At 39.0% G+C, this 14,638-nt stretch overlaps 1 protein-coding gene across 6 annotated transcripts in view; it reads left to right on the top strand.

The window, feature by feature from the left end:
* The window catches only part of LOC101353155 (guanylate-binding protein 1-like), a 37,036-nt gene that overhangs the window by 19,901 nt on the left and 2,497 nt on the right, over window positions 1-14,638 (top strand). For 3 of the 6 annotated variants that reach the window (XM_023733372.1, XM_023733371.1, XM_023733370.1), the window contains exons 14-19: window positions 4,103-4,230; window positions 7,885-7,994; window positions 8,199-8,395; window positions 10,703-10,951; window positions 11,878-12,158; window positions 13,518-13,730. In XM_023733372.1, the coding sequence (XP_023589140.1) occupies window positions 4,103-4,230; window positions 7,885-7,994; window positions 8,199-8,395; window positions 10,703-10,951; window positions 11,878-12,158; window positions 13,518-13,730 (1,178 nt within the window). Of the gene's footprint in view, window positions 1-2,389; window positions 3,064-4,102; window positions 4,231-7,884; window positions 7,995-8,198; window positions 8,396-10,702; window positions 10,952-11,877; window positions 12,159-13,517; window positions 13,731-14,638 lie in introns of those variants that run through there. The other 3 variants (XM_023733373.1, XM_023733374.1, XM_023733375.1) reach the window with 3 other exon arrangements.

Raw genomic sequence — 14,638 nt, 5'->3', positions numbered from 1 at the left:
GGTGCTGGCATAACTGGATATCCATCTGCAAAAAACTGAAACAAGACCCATACCTCACGCTATGCACAAAAACTAACTCAAAATGGATCAAAGACCTAAATATAGAATCAAAAAAGATAAAGAGCATCGAAGAAAACATGGGGACAATGCTAGGAGCCCTAAAACATGGCATAAACACAATACAAACTATAAGTAACAATGCACAGACACCAGAAGAGAGACTAGATAACTGGGAGCTCCTAAAAATCAAACACTTATGCTCACAAAAGACTTCACCGAAAGAGTAAAAAGACAACCTACAGACTGGGAAAAAAATTTTGGCTATAACAAATCCAGTCAGCATCTAATCTCTAAAATCTACAACATACTGCAATGCCTCAACAACAAAAAGACAACTCACCCAATTAAAAAATGGGCAAAGGATATGAACAGGCACTTCGCCAAAGAAGATATTCAGGCGGCTAACAGACACATGAAGAAATGCTCACAATCATTAGCCATTAGAGAAATGCAAATCAAAACTACAATGAGACACCATCTCAGCCTAACAAGGCTAGCATTAATCCAAAAATCACAAAATAATAAATGCTGGAGAGGTTGTGGAGAGACTGGAACACTTATACACTGTTGGTGGGATGTAAAATGGTACAACCACTTTGGAAATCAATTTGGCACTTCCTTAAAAAGCTAGAAATAGAAGTACCATACAATATAGAAATCCCGCTCATTGGAATATATCCTAGAGAAATAAAAGCCATCACACAAATAGATATATGGACATCCATGTTCATTGCAGCACTGCTCACAATAGCGAAAAGATGGAAACAATCTAGGTGCCCATCAATGGACGAATGGATAAACAAATTATGGTATATTCTTTCACACAATGGAATACTACCCAATGATAAAGAACAATGATGAATCCATGAAACGTAACATGGAGGAATTTGGAATTCATTATGCTGAGTATATTTAGTCAGTCACAAAAGGACAAATATTGTATAAGACCACTATTATAAGAACTCAAGAAAAGGTTTAAACAAAGAAAACATTCTTTGATGGTTAGGAAGTTGGGGATGGAGGAAGAGGTCTATTCACTAACTAGACAGTAGACAAGAATTATCTTAGGTGAAGGGAAGGACAGCACACACTGCAGGGAAAGTCAGCACAACTGGACTAAACCAAAGCTAAGAATTTTCCTGAATACAACTAAACACTTCGAGGGACAGAATAGCAGGGGCAGGAGTCTGGGGACCATGCTTTCAGGGGACATCTAGGTCAATTGGCATAACAAAGTTTATTAAGAAAATGTTCTGCATCCTACTTTGGTGAATGGTGTCTGGGGTCTTAAAAGCTAGCAGCAAGCCACCATGTAAGAGGCATCAATCGGTCCCAACCCACCTGGAGTAAAGGAGAGTGAAGAACACCAAAGACACAAAGGAAGTATTAGCTCAAGAGACAGAAAGGACCACATAAACCAGAGACTGCATCAGCCTGAGACCAGAAGAACTAGATGGTGCCCAGCTACCACTGATGACCACTCTGACAGGGAACACAACACAGAGTCCTTTATGGAGCAGGAGAAAAGTAAGGTGCAGAACTCAAATTCTAGTAAAAAGACCAGAATTAATGTTTTGACTGAGACTGGAGGGACCCCAGAAAGCATGGCCCCTGGACTCTCTGTCAACCCAGAACCAAAAGCATCCCTGAGGCCAACTCTTCAGACAAAGATTAGACTGGACTATGGGACATAAAATGATACTCGTGAAGGGTATGCTTCTTAACTCAAGTAGATACATGAGACTAAATAGGCAGCTCCTGTCCAGAGGTGAGATGAGAAGGCTGAGGAGGTCAGGTGCTGGTTCAATGGAGACGGGAAATCAGGGGTGGAAAGGAGGAGTGTGCTGTCCTAGACTAGGGAGAGCAATTAGAGTCCCATAACTATTTATAAATTTTTGTATGAGAGACTAACTTGAATTGTAAACTTTCACTTAAAGTACAACAATAAAATAAGAAGATAAAATACAACGAAGTAACACTATGCAAATGCTACTTAGAAATATGAAGGTGTGCCAAAAGTAAAACCTAAGTGTGTCATTAAATGATTGTTTCTGAGTAGCATTAATTGGGATAGGGAGTCATGGGATGAGGATTGCTGTTTTTAGTTATAAGACATAACAGAATTTTGATCTTTTGAGCTATGTCTACAGACATCTTCAATAAAAATTGGGGAAAAAAATTTCAAAAAAACTGAATTCTTGGACAAGACATATCATCCAAAGATTTCTGGATACATCCCTCAATCGCCTGAGGTTTAAGCATTTGAAAAGAAAAGATACAAAGTCTCACAGGTCTTTTCTGTTTTCCCTTCTGTTATATCCCCCTTCAGAGGCTATGCGCATGGAACTCACAGAAGAAAGGAAAAGAGAAAAATACAGAGGAAAAATCCAACAAAGGCTAATGTATCCTCCAAGATCCCGGCAGGACATAGATGACTCACTCAAGGGTTCATTACAGAGCATTTAACGGAGGGATTATTTAAAAGAGTAACAGCAAGACAAAGGAAACCAATGAAGGATGAGGAAATACCAAAAGAGTAGAAATAGCAGGATAGTCATTATAACCCCAAGTCCCATAGAGAAAAGCAGAGAGTAGATACCAGAATGTCCCAAGGACCAGAGCTATTGGATGGGGATACACGTAAGAAGCAGTTACTTGAGATAAAGGAACAGAGCCACTGGGATTCTGTGGTCCAGCTGGGGTGTTGGAAGGCATTCCTGCCATCTGTTCTCCTGATTATTGACAAGTTTAACTTATTTTCAAAAAAGCAAAATTTGTAAACCATCTTCCCCTTTTTTATGAAGTAATAGAAACTAAAGATCTGCCGCTACTTTCAATTTAGACACAGACAAATATAAAATAAGGAGAAATCATCTACTGTACGAAATACAATAAAGGCAAATTTATTCCATTTAAAATTATCCCAGTTACAATGTTTTTCACAGGTGAAGCTTGTGCTTTTATAGCAGTCAGTGCAGAATTCAACAACAAATTCCAGAAACATGGAGCAAAACCTTTATGAATGTTCCAGATATAGCTGATGCTTTTATGAAGGTGATTTAAGCAGATTATTTCACTGAAACCATATTTTCATGGCTCCTATCATTTTCTACTACTTACATGTTGGTTGGCCACCCCATTACATGAGAATGTGGACCTGTGGACATGGTCAGTATGGCCCACAGAGCCCCAGGCTAGGAGTCAGAAGGCCTTTGTTAAGTGCAGGCTGTCTGTTAAACTAGCTGTGCTCATCAGTAACAGTTTCTAGGTTTCACCTGTATCAACCACAAAATGAATGAGTTGTACTAAATGAATGCTTGAGTCCTTCCCAGCTCTAAACTTCCAGATGCCTCCTAACTTCTCCAGGATCTCAATGACTAATTACTCCCGTATTCTAATACAACACTGATATTCCTAAATGTTTTATTTAACTTTGTTATTATTCATCTCAAACACTTAATTGATGTCCACTGTCTAACAAATCAGGTCTCCTTAAATACACACAGTGGGGCCGAAAATATGAATTCCTCAACTACATTTCAGGGCTCAGTTCTCACTACTCTGCTACTGGAAGCCTGTTTCGGCAGAATTGGCCTCTAGTGACTGTTCTCTGCTGTCCTGTCCCTTCCCATGCCAGTGTCTCCTCCACTTAGGTAGATTTCTCTTAATTTGGAACCCAAATAAAGAAAAGGAGATGTTATATGAAAATGAACAGGAAACATAGACCTCTCATTTCAGCACTCTAATTCTTCTTTTGAATTCAATACTTTCTTGTTCTTCTTGAGTGTCAAATAAAAATACACATGTTAATAGAGATTATATTAATTCTGTATTTGTGATGTAGTTTGAGCCTTGAGTATACAAAGTGTTACTTGACAAAGGACTTAATATGTATAATGGTTTGATGGCTGTCCTTGCTGAAATGGAGGCAACCCCTCACCATGCCAGCAGCTTACAATCTTACAAGTTTAATTAATGTAGCCCCCTGGGAGCCTGGACTGTCTGCTGTCATTGTAGGTTACTTTCTCCTCTTCCCCTGCAGGCTTCCGTCTGGGCTCCACTGTGAGGTCTGAAACCAAGGGCATCTGGATGTGGTGCGTACCTCACCCTTCTAAGCCAGACCACACCCTGATCCTTCTGGACACTGAGGGCCTGGGTGATGTGAAAAAGGTAAGGCAGGGAGTCATGGAGAAATCTTTTTTCCACTTGATTATCTACTTACCTTTTAATTCACTGTCTTAATTCGCTTTTGTGACATATTCCTTCAAATTGCAAATTCAAACTCTTAAGTAACGAGGTTATATTCTGTTTTATTGAACTATTTCTTTGGTGACTGAAACATTTTGATATATTTGGAATAAATATTATTACTTTTAACATGAGAGTTAATGATTTAACAAATACTTATTGAGCAGCTGAATTCCAGGGCTCTGTGATAAGTACTAAAGACACAGAAGTGAACAAGGTAAAGGTCTAGGACCTAGTTGGGAGACAACAGGTACACAGTGAGATCAGCACAAAGTTCCATGGAAGTACAGAACTGGGCACCTAACTCAATCAAACATGTTAAAGAAAAGTTCTTGTGTAAAATGGCATTTAAACGTAGCCTGAGAGGTCAGTGGGAGCTGCCAGTTAAAGCCTGTGGGGTTAGTGGTGATTTACAGTAGAAGCCATGAAAATATGGTTCCAGTGAAGTAATCTCCTTTAATCACCTTCATAAAAGCATCAGCTACATCTGGAACATTCATAAAGATTTCGCTCCACATTTCTGAAATTTGTAGTTGAATTCTTCACTGACTGCTATAAAAGCATGAGCTTCATCCATGAAAAACATTTTAACTGGATAATTTTAAATGAGATAAATTTGCCTTTATAGTGTTTGGTACATCAATCATTTCTCCTTATTTTATATTTGTCTGTGTCTAAAATGAAAGTAGCAGCACATCTTTAGTTTCCATTACTTCAAAAAAAGGGGAAGGATGGTTTACAAAGTTTGAATTTTGAAATTAAGTTTTAAACTTCTCAACAATCATTTCAGTATAAAATCAAGATATACTCTATACCTGTTTGGTTTTATCTAAATTATAATTATTCAAGGAGCCAAAACATACCACACTTTAAAAAACTAATGGCAGTAGAAATACTATGTGCAACCTTAGAATTTGTGGTGTAAATGGAATAGTGTCTAATTCTATTAGCCTCGCCTTTACTGTCGTTCTTGTCTTGCATTGAGTCTCATTTCCAGCCTTGTCTTCCAGTCCCACATACCTACCCACAGCTTCAGTCAAATGGAATAACTATAAACTCCTTTATAGGATTGTGCTTTCTAACATTTTTTACTTAGTTTGTGTTGGTCCTTCCACCTGCATGTTCACATCATCTCTACAAGTCTGCATTCTATCCACTCTTTAAAGTCCAATTATTTTTAACCTACTGTCATCATTTCACAAAGAGATAAAGTATCTTTCTGCTCTCAACTCACAGGATTCTTGTTTTAGTCTATTAAACTTACCCCTTCTTCTCTCACATAATATCTGTTGGTTTCACTCCTGACAGAGATTATTATCTTAGCTGCAGTTGTATGTTTTCCTATTTATCTGCTCACTCAGACTGTCTTCTTGAGGGCAGAGAATGACGTATGGCACTTTGCATTCACACATCCAAACGCAGTGCTTTGGGATCATGCCTTGGATCAGGGGAATCTTAGTCATGAAAGTAACATCTGTGCTATTGAAAAGTTTAAAGAGGTTTTTTGCATCATATTTGACCAAGACAATACATAGTTTGTTTTCTTGACTGTTACTTCCTGGCCATTGATTTTTGATCCAAGTAGAATGAAATCCTTGACAACTTCAATTTCTTCTCCATTTATCATGAGTTCTTTTTTATCATGAGTTCTTTTTTTTTTTTTTTTTTTGAGTTCAGGTGTAATCCATATTGAAGGCTGTAGTCTTTGACCTTCATCAGTAAGTGCTTCAAGTTGTCTACATTTTTGGCAAACAAGATTGTATCGCTTGCAAATTGGAGGTTGTTCATGAGTCTTTCTCCAATCCTGAAGCCGTGTTCTTTTTCATATAGTCCAGCCTCTAGGATTATTTGTTCAGCATACAAATTGAATATTTTGACCATACTGTATTGACTTGTTCTGTTCCAACAACTGCATACTGATCCACGTACAGATTCCTTATGAGCACAATTAATTGTTCTGGAATTTCCTTTTTTGTCATGTTATCCATGCTTTGCTATGGATCACACAGTCAAATGCCTTCATGTAGTTAAACACAGGTAGACATCTTTCTTGTATTGTCTGCTTTTGGCCAAGATCCATCTGACAACAGTAATTACATCCCATGGTCGACAACCTCTTCTGAATCTGGCTTGAATTTCTGGCAGTTCTCTGTCAATGTACAATTGCAGTCATTTTTTAATTATCCTCAGAAAAATTTTTCTAGCATGTGATATTAATGATATTGTTCAACATTTTCCACATTCCATTTGTTTACCTTTCCTTGGAATGGGCATGATATGGATCTCTTCCAGTCAGTTGGCCAGGTACCTAAGTAAGTGCTTCCAGTGCTGGAAATTTCATGACGTAGCTGAGTAAGTGCTTCCAGCTTTGCATCTTCTGTGAAGCATAACAACTGGTGTTCTGTTAATTCCTCGAGCCTTGTTTTTCACCAAAGCCTTTGGTGTGGCATGAATTTCTCCATTCATTACTAGCAGTTCTTGATCATATGCTACCTCCTGAAACGGTTAAAGGTCAACCAATTCTTTTTGGTACAGTTAATCTGTGTATTCCTTTCATCTTCTTTTGATGCTTCCTGTGTCATTCAGTTTTTTGCCCATAGACTCCTTCAGTATTGCAACTTGAGGCTTGAGTTTTCTCTTCAGTTCTTTCAGCTTGAGAAATGCCAACTATGTTCTCCCTTTCAGTTTTCTAACTCCAGATCTCTACACATTTCATTGTAAGACTTTACCTTGTCTCCTAGAGCCATCCTTTGAAATCTGCTGTTCAGCTATTTTACTTCATCATTTCTTCTGTTCACTTTAGCTTCTCTGTGCTTAAGAGCAAGTTTCAGAGTCTCTTCTAACATCAGTTTTGATCTTTCATTCTTTCCTATCTTTTTAATGACCTTTTACTTTCTTCATCTATGATGTATTTGATGTCATCCCACCCATCTTCTGGTCTTCGGTCATTAATGTTCAGTGTGTTTAATCTTGAGATGGTCTCTAAATTCAGATAGGATGTATTCAAGGTCATACTATGGCTCTTGTGGACTTGCTTTGATTTTCTTCAGCTTCAATTTGAACTTGCACATGAGCAATTTATGGTCTGTTCCACAGTTGACCCTTGGTTTGTATTGACTGATGATATTATTCTCCATCACTTATTTCCACAGATGTAGTTGATTTGAGAGGCCCCTGGATGGTACAAATGGTTTGAGCTTGATTTGGTAACCAAAAGGTTGATGGTTTGAACCTACCCAGTAGCACCACTGAAGAAATGTCCTGGTGATCTGCTTCTGTTAAGATTACAGCCAAGAAAATCCTAGGGAGCTCAGTTCTACTCTGTAACACATGAGGTGACCATGAGTTGGAATCAATTCAACAGTGTAAGACAACAACAGTCAATTTGATTCCTGTGTAACCTATCAGGAGAGGTCCACTATATAGTTATTCAGTGTGTGGTTGAACCTTCTTCTCTTTTTCCAACATCTGCATTCAGATCACCAGAAATTTCAGTGCAGCTTGATTGAACATTTGATCAATTTCAGACTGTAGTAATTCATTAAAATCTTTAATTTCTTCATTTTGTCATTCTAGGGAGACACTAAGAATGACTCCTGGATCTTTGCACTGGCCGTGCTTCTGAGCAGCACCTTTGTCTACAACAGTATGGGCACCATCAACCAACAGGCCCTGGAGCAGCTACAGTATCCTTCCAAGAACTTAGCCACCTTGTTTTATTAAGTTTACAGAAATGGCAACTGAGGTTATTTCTTCCTTCTTGTGTCTTAATTGTCATGGCTGAAGAGGTGGAGATACAGGACAGAAGTTAATGTTTACAAAATTTATTTCTAAATAAGATCTGGAAATTGTGGTGTAGGGCACGTCTCCTTCCTTAACTTAGTTTCTAGCTATGTGACTGAATTAACAGAGCTAATCAGGACAAAATCTTCCTCCGGAACTGAAGAAGTAGATGACTCCACCGAGTTTGTGGGTTTTTTTCCAGACTTTATTTGGACTGTACGGGATTTCTCCCTGGAGTTGAAGATAGATAAAAGCCCCATCACTGAAGATGGGTACCTGGAGGATGCCTTGAAGCTGATTCCAGGTATCAGAGCATGGCCTAGATGGCGGAAGATTAATAAGGAGTGGGATCAACTGAGCCTTGTTATTCAGCACTGGATCTCAATTTTTATTTGAAACTCAGTTGAGACCCATGCTAATGGTGATTGGTGATTTTTTAATGGTAATTGGTGATTGGTTTTTGTCGATCATTATTACTTGAAAAATCCACCAATTGACATTAAAGCTCCCTGAGGAAATTTAAGGCTCAATGCTGAGCTAAATGAATTGAGACCAATTGATGCCATGAAAAAAAAAAAATCCAGATTATAATCAGTGCTATAACTTCCTAAGGCCTGTATACTTGAGTTCCTTATTAAGTGCTCCATTTGTTCTATGTTGCTAAAAATAGCTCATCAGATTAAAAGTTCTAAATATCAAATCACAATGAAATTAAATGATCTAATTTTTAAAGTATATACCATGATGCATATTTTACCAATGCCAAGAGAGCTGCCTCTTTCAGAGAAAGGATATTTAGACCCTAAATGTTCTAGGAAAAAAAATTGATATATCCTTCCAGTAAGACTTTCAAATCCTTCATTTTACCTTTCTTTCAACGTTACCCTCTTTTACAGCCTTACACATTATATTATCATGTTAATATTATAAATTTACTACATGGATTATCTTTAAGAGGGTGGATAACTAATAACAACTGGAAGGAATACCATTTATTCATTTTAGCAGCAAACATTTACTGCACAACTGATATTTGCCACAGAATCACTCTGAAAGGTACTGCAAAGTGTAAAACCTCCTTGCAGCAAAAAAGTTGGCCTTTGTGCTGGTTCCTGAGAGCTTGACCACACCTGAGGCCAATGATTGGGGGCTGATGAGCTCAACAGGGCTCATCTGGAGCCAACGATGCATGAGGCATGATGTTGATGTGCTGAGGCATGCTGTAATCTAGCATGGCCATTTGGTGAGGCCTATAAGAGCCCTAGCCCTGAAGCTCAGAGAAAGCTTCCAGGTTGGAGAGAGTGAACATTCTCCTGTGCAGACAGTAGACCATCCCCTAGGGGAATGGAAGTTCTACACCAGGATCCATCCCAGGCCCCTCCCTATGCATCTCTTTATTTGTATCCTATCTGGTTATAATAAAGAGGTAGCTGTAAGTATAGATGCTGCTCCATGAATTTTGTGAGTCATTCTAGGAAATTATCAAACCAACAGGGGCAAAGAGCAGCAAGCAGATCAGAGTATGGGTGTTATGTGGACTCCCAAACTTTCAGCTAGCATCCTGAAGGGATAATGGGAAGCTAGCCCTGATTAGTGGCAGCCAGCAGGTCAGAAGGGTGAGGTATCAGGTGAAACCTCAACCTTGTGACTAGCATCCTGAAGGGGTATTGAGAAACCAGCCACATATCTGTGGCCAGGAGGGCAGAAGATGGTGGCCTGTGGCCTCCCCAAGCTTGTAGCTGGCATCTGCCTATTTGGTGGTCTAAAAGGGACAGGGTGCCTTTAACTAGTGAGTCTGTGACCTAACTCTCAGATGAGAATGAGTGTGCCTCTAGATCTGATGGCAATGAGGAAGAAGTGTGAAGTCGAGGGACTGGATCTTTTTCCAGGTGGGAACTGGATTCATACTGTTCCTGACCATGCAGTTAGCAAACCGGGGGAGGTACCCATCATGTCATTTGCTTTTGCTTGTTAGTGCAGGTCTTTTCATGTCTGATACTATATGATATAGGGAAATGGTGAGGTTTCCAAATTACATTAGTTTAACCTTAAGCTTTTTGGAAGTTTCTACTATCGGTATCCCTAAATATTTATAATGTTTGTATTTTTTGAGCTCTGATTTTTTAAAGTTTTTATTACTCATCTCTCCTATGCCTGATATTTTCACAAGTAATATCTTAACCTTGTTTCTGGTATTACTTCGTTTTAGGGCCCAAATTTTATTTCTGATATGTGGATCAATATGATCACAAAAGTACTTCTGACAATTTTTTTCATTAGTCAGTCAGTCAATAAGCCTTAATTAAATACTGAATCCACCAGACTCCATACATGTGCTGATAAAAACCACACATAAGATTTTTCACTTGGGATGAATGCTTCCCCTTCCTCTCCAGAAACACTTCCTTATCTCTTTGCTCTGTACAGAAATGGATTTTTGTTGCATTTGATAGACTAGCACAAAATTGATTTGCCATGAGGTACCACAGGACTGGATTAAAAAGATTTACAGGCACAGAAGCTGCAATGATGCAGAAATCACAGGAAATATAGTGGACAGCGCTTTTGCTTGAAGGCCATCCCTTCAATGATTACTCTTTTTCCACTTCAGCAGGCAGGAATCCCAAAATCCAAAATTCCAACTTGCCTAGAGAATGTATCAGGCGTTTCTTCCCAAAACGGAAGTGCTTTGTCTTTGACCGGCCTACAAGTGACAACAGTTTCTTATACCAGATTGAGGAAGTGCCAGAACACCAGTTGGATTGTAATTTCCAGATGAAATTAAAAAAGTTCCGTTCCTATATCTTCAGCCATGCAAAGACCAAGACCGTGAGAGAGGGAATCATTATCACTGGGAAGCGTGAGTCACCTTTGTCCCAAAGCATGCCTCTCTGTTGATCAGTGTGTGTACAGCTGTGATTGTTCTGTGAGTTTGTCAGTTTATGTCATTTGCATCTGTATGTGAATGTGGAGAATCAGATGTTCATGCCACACATAGAAATGCATGTTTCTTAATTAAAGTTTCCATATCCGAGAGTTTCATAAAGTCTAATATATCTGAAAATCCACATCCACTAATTATGAAAAGAAAAAATGAAATTAAAGAGTGAATGTCTGCGTTGTGAGGAGAAGTCCTATGGGATAAGTGCTTCTCAGTGAGGGTAGAGAAGATACGTTGTGAATTTACACAGGTCAGAAAATACATAGAGACCATGAGTCCCTACAAACCCCTTGAGACTTCAAGAAACAAAATTAAATATAATCTTATGTACTGGGCTGTCTTCATGGCCCTGTGACCTTGTGAAGCCACGTGGTGCCTCACTTTCCGAAGGGCTCCAATGTCAGAAAGAACCTATGCTTGGTGCAATGCTTTGTGTCACTATCATCAAATTCTTGATGTTTTTATTTTCACTAGGAGTCCCACGTTTTCATTTTGTACTGAGCCACACAAATTATATATCTGGTCTTATTTATGAACTTGACTTCACCTATCTAATCTACGCCTTTTTATTTTGTTTGGTGGGAAAATATATTTTCAGGATACCCCAGAGCATATTGGCTGTGATCAGTAATTTTAATTATAATGAGATGAATGGGGAAACAAAAATGAAAGAGTGGACAGGAAAACAATGATGTTTTTAGGTGGAAATGAATTCACAAAAGAAGAAAATAAATGAAAGTTCATTGTAATCAGTGCTTTTATGATTTTTAGAACGCAGATTCTTAAAGCTTGTAAACTATTGGGTGAGAACTTGATTTTATACATAAATTTTCTGGCTCATTCAGGACTGGCGACTCTGGTGGAAACCTATGTGAATACCATCAACAGTGGAGCAGTACCTTGTTTGGAGAACGCAGTGACAACTTTGGCCCAGTGTGAGAACTCGGTGGCTGTGCAGAAGGCAGCTGACCACTACAGCAAGGAGATGGCCCAGTGCCTGAGGCTTCCCACAGACACGCTCCAGGAACTGCTAGATGTGCACGCGGCCTGTGAGAGGAAAGCCATTGCACTCTTCATGGAGCACTCCTTCAAGGATGACAAGAGGGAATTCCAGAAGAATCTCTTGGTACTTTGTCTTAGTATTTATCCTTCCTAATGCCTGTCTTTCTGAAATGATGCCTGGAGTCCACCTTTTTGACCCCATAGCTCATTTTGTTTTCATTGTAGGAGGAGCCTGGATTCTTGTGAGTGACAAGGCTCTGCAGGACTGCAGTTCACCCTTTTTCTAAAAGATGGACACTTTATTAATTTTCTATTGCTACAAAACAAATTACCATGTACTTAGCAGCTTAAAACAACACACATTTATTGGCTCACAGTTCTTTAGGTCAGAATTTCAGTGCAAGATGTCTGAACTCTCTGCTCAAGGAATCCACAAGCTGAAATCAAGGTGGCGACTGGGCGTAGTTCTCATCTGAAGACTATGGGGAGCCTCTAAGCTCATTCAGGTTGTTGGCAGAATCCAGGTCCATGGAGTTGTAGGACTGATGTCCCAATTCTCTTAATGGCTGTCACCAGGGAGGGGGAACCCTTATATTCTAGAAGCCACTTTGGGACCTTTCCACGTACCCTCCTCCACAGTCAAGCCAGCAATGGTGCATAGAATCTTTTTCTTATTTTTAATATCTCCACTTCCTCTTCTGCCACTAGCTGGAGAGAACTCTCTGTTTTTAAAGTTCTTGTGTAATTAGGAAATGCCCACCCTGGTAATCTGCACTTCTTAGAGTCAACATAAACAAACAAAAAGAGCAATATTCAGTTAACAGCCCCAGAGGCAGTGCAGAGTGTGGGCACCACAGCAGAGAAATTTGAAGGAAATCTTATTTCTGCTTACCATAGGAACTGAAATGCCATCTTTCAGTTTGCCTGTAACTGCCCTAAAATGACAAAAATCTTAGTTCATATTGAGGAAAATCAACTGGATAGTAACTTACAAGTTCAAGTAAAAAAATTTCTATCCTAAAGCTTCACACACCAAAAGCCTCATTAAAAAAATTCATGAAGGGTTCCAAACCCTGTTCAGCCTATGCTAAAAGTCATGACTAAATGGGTTGCTTTTTATATATACATTTTCATCTGTAGCAACGTAAGTTCTCAGAAGAAACTCTACTTCCATCAGAGTTCACTGTTGCTCATTTTTGATGGTAGGATCACTGTTAATCATCCTACAGCTGAAGGAACCAGGGAGTTCATGTTGTGCACAACCATCATTTTACGTATGTTGAACCATTAGGGATTTCAGAACGTTCCAAAAAACACACGGAGAATTGGTCAGATCTGGGACTAACACATGTTTCCTGATCATAGTCTTTTCTATGTCCTGTTCCACTCTGAGACTGTCATGCTGCTTCTTCCAAGAGGACCATAGTTGGACCAGTCCTTCTAACAGCTTCTTTCCATTGTATTTCTCTACGTTTCCCTACAGGACATCATAGGGGAGAAGATGGAGGATTTTGTGCTACAGAATGAAGAGGCATCTGACAAATACTGCCAGGCTGAGCTTAAGCAGCTTTCAGAGCCCCTGATGGAAAATATTTCAAGAGGTATTTTCTCTGTTCCTGGAGGACACGCTCTCTACTTAGAAGCAAAGAAAAAGGTTGAACAAGACTATGCACAAGTGCCCAGGAAAGGAGTTAAGGTGAGGAATAAAGGACTAGGGGAAAGGCCAGCAGAGCAGAGGCAGAAGGTCTAAGGTCACAACACCTATTGTGGGGAGAAAGCAGAGCATAACTATTTCCTAACAGTTTTAGTTTTTATATCCACAATTAGTTATATACTCTAGAGGAGACCAGAACTATTTTTTTTCCCAAAGAAAGGATTTAGAATTAGGAATCCAGAAGAAAGGGAACATTTCTTTCATTTATCAAGCAATATGATAGTTTTTCTTCCTCATACAGGTGATATAAAGATTTCAGACTCAATTTCGTTTGTAAGGTGCTTAATATCGCATCTGAAAAAAAGACAAATATATAGGCAATTGAATATGGCATTCTAAGAGTTATCATATTAGCATGCACAGAATATGATGATGATGATGGCTAACGCATATTGAGTATTCACTTTCTTTATTGGCACAGCCTTAGGTGCTTTTGTTGGATTATTAATTTAATCCTAACAATAATATTATGAATTAGGTACTATTTTTATCCATATTATACAATTGAGAAATGCGATGCACAGAGAAGTTAATAAGCTGCCAGAGTCACACAGTCAGCAGGTGGTAGAGCTGGTAGGGCAGCTCAGAGTATTTGGCAGCCAATACAATTTGGGAAGGCATCCTAGGAAAACATCCTACAAGAGGAGGTAGGAGATACCAGTAGAAACATTGATAGATGTTATCCTTGTTGATAATAGGTAAGATAGTATACAGGCAGAAGAAAAAGACTGTGAAAATATATAAAAACAATAAATGTCATATGTTTGTAGAACTGGTTGACTGTTTCCAGGGATGAGCAGTGGCATCTGGGAGAGGAGGCTGCACAGCTAGGAATGAGGCCGTGTTGAGGGTTTTCATGTCCCAAAAATGGGCTTGGAATTTATACTATG

The sequence above is a fragment of the Trichechus manatus genome, unplaced genomic scaffold (genome assembly GCF_000243295.1).
Source record: "Trichechus manatus latirostris isolate Lorelei unplaced genomic scaffold, TriManLat1.0 scaffold00058, whole genome shotgun sequence".
In the NCBI taxonomy this organism is placed as follows: Eukaryota; Metazoa; Chordata; class Mammalia; order Sirenia; family Trichechidae; genus Trichechus; species Trichechus manatus.
This window is presented reverse-complemented; position numbering and strand designations above follow the sequence as displayed.